This window comes from Ruditapes philippinarum, unplaced genomic scaffold (assembly GCF_026571515.1).
Source record: "Ruditapes philippinarum isolate M1 unplaced genomic scaffold, ASM2657151v2 ctg23072_1_1_1_1, whole genome shotgun sequence".
NCBI classification, from domain to species: domain Eukaryota; kingdom Metazoa; phylum Mollusca; class Bivalvia; order Venerida; family Veneridae; genus Ruditapes; species Ruditapes philippinarum.
Genome location: NW_026861759.1, coordinates 1,753 through 10,608, shown reverse-complemented (window position 1 = coordinate 10,608; position 8,856 = coordinate 1,753). Strand labels below are relative to the sequence as shown.

Genomic DNA, 8,856 nt, shown 5'->3' with positions numbered 1-8,856 from the left:
AAATAATCAAATACAGTTGTTATCACAGGGATGATGTACATAATTTTGCAAAATAGAATATATTATAGAATATAACATGAAAATTTAAGATACTAGTACACACTAAGAGCTATCATCTATTCAAAAAAGAATCACAAGTATGTATGTATCAAGATAATATTTCATGACACGTATGATATGAGAAACGTTAGATATATACATAGCTCATGCAAAAAATGGCACTAAAGTGATCGTTAACATGATACTTTGATACAATGTATGTCACATAATGATAATAGAAACCAAAAATAAAATTTACTCATTGGTTATGTAATTCAAATTACAACTAAACAAAACAGATATATTACTTTTGCATTTTAAAGAAAAATGATACAGAATACACCGCATTCTTGCATTTAATAAATAAATCATTTAATATACATGTATCTTTCTACATATAAAAAATACTACAACTTGCAATAAGTTCCAAATCTGTAATAATATTTGACTTCTGTAATCAAGGACAGACTACCTTATTAAATATGAAAATAAAACCTCGAAACTTGAAACTAGCATCATTTTGAATTGACATTTAAATGGTTTAACATAGGAAAATAAAGAAGTATACCGAAATATGTAAGTGTTCTGCAATTTTCCATAAATGAAAAACATACAATGATTGTAAAGGTTTACAAGTGATGCGATACTCTTATGACATCAAATGTACATGTATCTTAAAAAATTGATAAAATATGAATGTAAAACATGTGTAAAATATATATATATAAAAAAAATATTTGCAGGACTAGCTAAATAAAATATTTGTACACATTGACATAGATAACTTCTAAGCAGAAACGAAAAATACGTGTCACCTACTATTGTAGTGAAGTGTTTGGTGTATCAACAGATATGAACATAAAATATCGAAACATGAAACTATTATCTGGTGAAAATAACTTTTGAATGACATTTCTAAAAATATAAAATACGAAAAGAAATACACCTAAAATTTAAAGATCCTGTAACACATTTTTTTCATGGTTTTATTTCATAAATATGATGCTCAAATTAAGATTGGTCAATATTGTAAGTTCCAACAAGCACTATTTATAAAGATATTACCGAATTTAACATTTTATGTAAATAAAGAAATAGAATAGTAATTAGAAATTTATTTTCTATAAATTCTAAGTTAAATTTTCCAATTAGAAATGGATGCATGCAATTTATTAAATATAATGTGCACAAATATTTGCAGTACACATTTTACATATTCTTCGATGTTTGAAAACTGTTTTATTTGCATAATAATATATATATATAATTTTTTGCAAGTGTGGTATATACACAGTAACAATATCAATCACAAAACATACAGGATCTTTAATTAAGTTCGTGAATAGACTATTGATAAACATTTTTAAGTGTTCTGCAACTTTGTTACAAATAAGAAAACATACAATAATACAATGATTGTGAAGATTACTAGTGATGTGATCGTAAAGTGACATTATGCCCATCCAATAGTAAATGGTGAGAATTCGGGTTTAATAACTTAACGTTTTGTCACATTTGTTGTCAATTTTATGATATACTTTACCTGAGAAATCAACTTCTCCATTTGATCCACATAAATATCTCTAAATATCCTTTTGAAATTATCGGTATTATTCAATATAAAAAGTAGGCAGTCTTTTTATATTATGACAGTTTCATATTTAATTCTTAACGTTTGTAATTATCAATTATTGTACAATTGCCATTTTAAGTAATCAGTCTTTTGAAAAATGAATCTTTTCTTTCTTTGCGTGACAGTAAAAAATGAGCATTATGCCACTTTAAGATATCAATGACTAATGGTATTATTTAAACAATAAATAACAGAATTCGTATATTTCTTTCTCTAGCCAATAAGTGTTGTAAGTCACAATATACAAAACAAGGTGATTGATATGGTGCAAAAAGAAACAAAACCAAGAAAAAAAACACAAAACATATATCAAAAGTGCCATGATGAACATGCACCGCTGATCAGTGTTTATAAAAAGATTTGCATATTTTTCTCTGTTCAGCGAAGCACACGTGTTGGTTTTTGATTCATCAAAATAAATTTAAAAATCTTAAAAGGCAGACACTGATGAGTATTTGATTCATCAAAATAAATGTAGCAATATTTTAAAAGTCACTAATGAGTATTTTCTTTCTAATGATATTAAAATACAATCAGCATATTTAATAAAGATCATTTTAAATTATTTTTTTCTATATACTTATGTGATTGTAACCAATAACTGTAGTTATTCATAGATTGATTGGAATTAATCAAATCATCTTTGTCTGTGGTCACCAATAGTTTTTTTTAACTTATATCAGAATAAAACAAAGAAATTATTTAGAGAAGAATATAACATTCTGAATCTTTAGAGAATGATTTCTCTGACATATATTAAAACGAGAGATTTAAGAAGGATGAACATCAACATACAAATTATAAAGTGACTATACATGTTTATACTGTGTTCGTACCGCTTTCAATACTCCATAAAAATGGTATGGCATGGCCGTGCATATATCTTGATCTGACGTCACTTTTTATTTAGGTGACATTATTTCCCCTTTCGTTTAGTTTGTCCATGACTTCAGAAAATTTTTGATCCATTGTGTTCGTTATTCTCGTTTCAACATTTTTAAGATCTTCTGATAAGTTAGCCGTTTCAAAACTTTTAAACGAATCGACTCCACACGCCTGAAGTATTGATGTTATTGGTGTAACAATGGTTGTCCCGTAATCTGTTCCACCTTCGACCATACCCACGCAGATATATTCGTTATCTTCATCAGATCTTTTCATGAACACGAGAGATCCGGAGTCTCCACGTTCTGAGAATGCATACCTGTCTGTAAGTGGACACACCTCTAGCTGGTTGTGTAAAGTAAACTTAAGACTCCTAGCATCTATTATACTAAGTGGCCTTACCGAAACTGCAGGTGAACTCATTTTGAATATCCCAACTGTTTCGTGTGTTGTGCTTCCAATCTTAACAACGGGGGCATCATTTATCCTAGAAAGTCCATATGATTTTCCACTATTAAATCGCATATCATCATGTCCTGTAAAAAATGTTATTTTAAGATGTTTTAGAGGATATTCGTTTGTTTGTGTGTAAGATGAAATTTTATTTCATCGAGTGGGCTTTAAAAACAAAACAGTATTCTCACGAGTGGTGTAGCCATAAATGTAAATATGACCTTGACCTTTAAATCCTTGACGCCTTAAAATCAATAGGAGCAATTTACTGGCAAAAGCCAATTCACCTTTGAAGTTGAAGGTTGACGGTTCATGGGTTGTCGAGTAGGGTTAGGGTTAAGGAGCAGGTGATCAGAGTGGGATAGGAGTCTATCTAACCCTAACCCTTGGTCGGAAACTATTTTGACATAATAGCTCAATGTGAACTTGACCTTTGATCCCTTGACACCAAAAGCAAAATAATTCATCATCTAGTACCCAATTCCAATACATCTATAGATGTTTAATGGTAGTAATGGGCGCTTGTTTTCAAGCGTTATTGATCGGAAACAATGTTGGACGGACAGATCAACAGACGGACATGCCAACCGACATTATATTGCAAAATCATATGTCCCCTTTTCTTCGAAAGTGGAAATAATGATAAATGTAAATAACTAAACAACACACGGTCAGAAGAAACTATAATAACAAACTACGCATCATCTATTGTAGACATAATTGTATGGTTAATGGAGTATAATTGTGCGTGGTTATATAGTTTTGACAGAGACAAGATGATGCTAGAAAAACTCTTGTAAATAATAACGTTCTTACCAAGGAATGTTCCGGTGTGAGGATGTCGTCTTTCTACTTGGAACAAAGCGATCTCTAACCCACTCTGATCATCTTCTCCTTTTTTATAATCAGCTTGTACAAGCCGTCCCATTACATTTGTTGTGCCCCCTGGCTGAGTGACACTTTCATTTGGATGAAAATTTGGCCATATTATGGAGCCAATTCGCAAAAGATCATCCATAAATTCGTCATCTAACAGTACATGTGCACATGTTAAACCACATAAACCGTATGTCGGGTGATCTATGAATCCACCAAGAGTTCCAGTATAATTGCTTTGTTCACTTCCAATATTGCAACCCATTTTCAAATTGCTTAATGTTTCATGATTGACGGGATTTGCTGGATGGGTCATAAAGCTCCCCTCTCTTACATCGACTGGAATTTCGTCGTAAAAGTTATCAAAAGGTTCTTCTTCAATGGGTATGTACTTCTTTGTATGTACGTAGAAAACTATGCAAAGTTCCGGAATAATGTCAGCATTTTCAGACCCATATAACTTTGACCTCACAGGACTTGGAGCAATAATCGACAACATTTTATGTTTTGAGAATAACGTATCAGCGTGTTTGTTTATACATTTCTTAAGTTTCTGTAAGTCTTGAAACGACAGGTTTTCCTTTGTTTCCAACTGCCTTTGTGTAACTGTTTTGCCTTCCAAACTGTACTCTCCTACCGGTCTTATTTTATGTGGATATTTTTTAATTGTTTCTTCTTCTTTTTCGGATAAATCTTCTTTGGTACAAATAACAAATATGATTTTCTCACAAAGATCACTATCTTTAAAATACGATGGTATAACTTGAACAATTTTTTTAGATTTCTCTTTTATGAATGTACCAAGTTTATTGCAAAGGGTCGTTATCAGTTCGTCTTTTCTGCCATACCGTTGAAACAATTTATTTAGAACTTGTTGTTCGGGGAAATTTTGATTTTTGATATGAAATTCTGCAATTTTCCTGGCAGATGTAGTGTCTGTACTAAGGCAATGTTCCCAATCGGACACTTCTTGGTCTGAAAATGTAACAAGAGGGCCATGATGTTCCTTATATCTCTCACCTGAATATAAATACTCTCTATGACAAGGAACAAGAAGTAACATTGTAAACTATAAACACAAACAGGTATAAAATCTTATTAACTGATATCACAAAGTTCATATTTGTATCTCAAATATCTAATATCAAAATTCAAATACGCAAATGAAACAGATTTCAGGTTTTATAGTGTGTCCCAAAATTGATTAAAATGTGCTTTCTCCAAGTTTGAATCCGATTCAACAACAACAAAAAAAAATAGAAAATACGACATTTTTTAACAAAATTATATCGATCATATCAAATCATCTTTGTTATTATAAAGGTACAGGAAACAAATGTTACTTTCTTTTGACCTAATTTTGTTTTCCAGAGAAGAATTCTCTACACTGATTATACTAACCTACAACTAACTTTTTCTGCAGAAGTGTTTAATTTTATAATGCAATGATGTCTACACTTTATGGTTGAAAATCATTTACACAAATAGAATATGATTTTATTCTAAGTAATTCTGCTGTTATGCTACAAAACAAAATGTTCCATATTTGGGCGATGTGACCCAGTTTTTAACCCCAGGTGACTCATATTCGAACTGGACCTAGAAATCATCCAAATAATCTTTCAGACAAATTTCAAGGATATTTGAATCAAAACAGTAACCACTAGAGTGTTAACCAATCATAAGTTCATTATTTCTTTTATGTAGATCTGATGACGACGGTATATGTTGTGTCTTCTTTATAATTCGGATTTCCCGAGAAAGCTATTTTAGCCATGCAATCAAACTGGTTTTTAAATAGGCATTAGAAGGAGTATCAAAATACCGTTATACGTGGAAGTTGAACAAAATTTTGATTTTGGTTTTAGGTTCAAGCATATTTATATATATTTCACATATTGATTTATCTGGGTCTGTTCAATTTAACCAAAGACAAAGCATTTGCATTAATATAACTGGATTCAAATAAGGTTTCGCAATATTTTTGATGACAGCATTTAAAAAATTGCTTTTGCTTCTCTTGTTCCATTTGACTGGTTAACTTTTAAAAACTTGTCAAGTGACAAAGTACTTCACCGACAACTTTTAAGAAGACTCTTTCCCAAGCCCTTGAAATTCTAGGCGTTGATCAATAATATAGGAACAGTTCCGAATATTCTTCAGTGCCCATGGTCTTGATGTTGTCAGGTTGATGCATTTCGGTATGCGGAAAATTGGACCTACTTACTGATAATATTTAATTGATGAATTCGGATGTTGTCATTTGCCTTAGTCATCCATTAAAACGAGGCCATGTTTTATGCAAGATCTCCAGATTTTTGATCTAAGTGACTAATGATCATCTTATTTAGCAAAGTATCCTGGTAGCATTAATTTCTTGCATCTCGCAGTGAGAATAGGAGGGCAAAATCAAATTGCTGCATGTGTTTCTTGTAGTAATATCAGTTGTTTGCTATATTATAAATATATGCACATTGTGCATGCTCAATAACATGTCTAGCCAGTCTCGATGTTAGGGACTTGAGGAGAATAATTTATATCTTGTAGAGTATACATGTGTTTGCGTAATATCACTATTTTGTGAATTTTACATAATACTTGATCATTATAACTCCTAACAACAAAACATTTCTTGTCCTTTGTAAGGTGGGTATTGTCTTTCATTTGTGTTTGGCACCATGTTAATATCAAATGTTTAAAAAAAAATTGTTTCTCCCATTTTTGGAGCGACTGTCGAAACTATATTCCTGCAAAATTTATCGTTTTCCCTCTGCAAGATATCTTCAAGACTAGCAACATCTTTATAGATCAGATTGTATTTTCCATCAAATAATCCCTTGTTCAAATCAACAACCTTTATTTTATTGCAATTTGAACATACAAATCAAATAAAGATGCCTTGTTGCTCTGCATAAGTGGCCACAATGATTTTGTATTGTGTCGTTCAAAATAATTGAACGAGGTCATCTTTTAATTTGAAATATATGATTTAGTTTTGAATGTGTTTAATAGACGCGTTCCTTTTAGTGCTTACATTTATAAATATCACTTTTGCTAATCGGCCGACATTTTGTTTTTTTTTCTTTCTTCAACTACAGAAAGGCGCTTCGTTACAATTAGTCGGTTTATATAACGCTATATCATTCATTTGCTTAATATAACTGCGACAATAACTGAACATATCCGAAAGGCGGTACGGTCTAAATATTTACAATCGGACAATAGACGGAAGCAAAGTCGGAGAAAGTGACACCCACCCCTTTCCAAAAAAAAGAAAAATCTCGGTCAAAACTGGTCCTTGCGACTTTGAAATCCGCAGACTTTCGCGGAAAAATGGTTTCCCTGAAATAATGTAATTTGAATGATTAATTAATGATTTTGAAAGTAATCAATCTCTAAAAACATGCAAAAAAGGTGTAAGAATCATTGACATTTAGTGTTATAAAAGATATGTAAGCGAAACGAAATTGACCTTTCTTGAAATCAAAGTTTTTTGTTTCAAAACAATATCTTGAATACTTACCGGATTTAAGCAGGTCGTAAGATTTTTTTAATAACAAATAATGTGTTGTTGCCTCACTCTTATGTGGAGTTATGTCAAATACCTCATCTCCTGCCATTTTAAATTTCTTTGCGCTTTTATTAGGTCCGTAAAAGGTTTCGCCTTGATTGGATATAATCGTTTCTAACTCACAAATATTAATAATTATGTTGGCCCGTGAAAATATTTCATTGTACTCATGAAGTTCATTTAATCTATCTGTCGGTTTTCTCTTTTTGGACTTTCCTATTTGCATTGCCTTGACCTCATCCTCTTTCGTACTTGTAAGTATCAACTCGGATAAAACTTCAGAGATAGTGTGTGTGTTGACATTGAATGTATCTGACTTGATCTTTTATCACATAAAATATAAAACATAAAAATATATAATTTTTCATATAAATAATAGATATTGAAATTAAAGGTTATTAAGCTTGATTTAGAATAAAATTTTATAAGCGATCATTTCCTCCAATGTATTGCTTGCAACTATAAATAACTGCATTTATTATTATGTTTTCATGCCAAATATATTAATACATGTAAAGTATTTCGCTAGCGTTATCTAAAAAAAGTCAATAAACGTACACAAAAATAAAATGCAACTCTTATGCCATTCAATGATACCAGCTTGGACAGTTTCAAAAGTGTTTGCGTCTTTTGTCCTAGAGGATTAGAAAAATATCAAAACATTAAGACCGTCAGATTTCAATTTTCAATAATAACTTAACAAGTACAAGGTGTGAGGTGTCAATAGTATCGAGTTGGGTAAGTCTAGTGTGTTATAACCTTCACAATACCTGTTCCAGTTTAGCTACAGTCTGTTCTGCTTCTTTGACATGAAGTCCTGTCAGCACTATCATCATTTCTTTTAAATGCGAAGAGATCTGCCATTCGGAAATTGTTAGACTGTCGCAGTTGCGATAATATTTTTCAATTTCTGAAAGCTAATATAGAATAATGTAAGGGTTTCATTTCAATGCAATTATATCAAGGGAAAGTCTTCTGATGTTCAAACAAACCTAAAAACAGGAGAACCGCATACGGTGCAAACGATCGCCTGTTCAAAATTCTAAGATAAAAAGGGACATATATGAAAAGAAATGCTTTCAGAATTATGCCCATTGTCAAACAACTGCATCTTGTTCCGATATGCAAAGTCCATGCTTATACCTTATAAAGTGTTTGAATAATGGGATACATTACACATATGTACGTAACAACATTATAGTGTTCCGATACAAAAACGACGATGACGACGCAAAAGCAACCATAGTAGCACGACTTTTTCTTAAAAACAGACGAGCTAATAATTCAACAACATTAATATGGTATTATTCAGAGTATTAGAAAACACAAAGTATCTATAATGTATCAATCAATAATTTCTTACTAGTTTTTATACACCCGTTTGAAAAACGGGTCGTAT

The 8,856-nt window shown here is 31.3% G+C and overlaps 1 protein-coding gene across 1 annotated transcript; it reads right to left on the bottom strand.

Moving 5' to 3' along the window:
• Window positions 1-1,109: 1,109 nt before the first annotated feature.
• LOC132716726 (uncharacterized) lies at window positions 1,110-8,290 on the bottom strand. Its single transcript, XM_060700047.1, has 4 exons — window positions 8,228-8,290; window positions 7,492-7,779; window positions 3,827-4,955; window positions 1,110-3,093 (listed from the first exon to the last, which is right to left on the bottom strand). The coding sequence occupies exons 1-4, from the start codon at window positions 8,288-8,290 to the stop codon at window positions 2,579-2,581; spliced, it is 1,995 nt and encodes a 664-aa protein (XP_060556030.1). The 3' UTR covers window positions 1,110-2,578.
• Between the last annotated feature and the right edge of the window lie 566 nt (window positions 8,291-8,856).

What these genes read in the sequence shown, in the direction of transcription:
- LOC132716726 (XM_060700047.1), bottom strand. Translation starts at nt 8,290, where the DNA reads ATGATAGTGCTGACAGGACTTCATGTCAAAGAAGCAGAACAGACTGTA. An exon ending in CTGTAGCTAAACTGGAACAG is followed by an intron (nt 7,780 to 8,227) that starts GTATTGTGAAGG and finishes ATGTGATAAAAG; the next exon opens with ATCAAGTCAGATACATTCAA. An exon ending in TCACACCGGAACATTCCTTG is followed by an intron (nt 3,094 to 3,826) that starts GTAAGAACGTTA and finishes CATTTTTTACAG; the next exon opens with GACATGATGATATGCGATTT.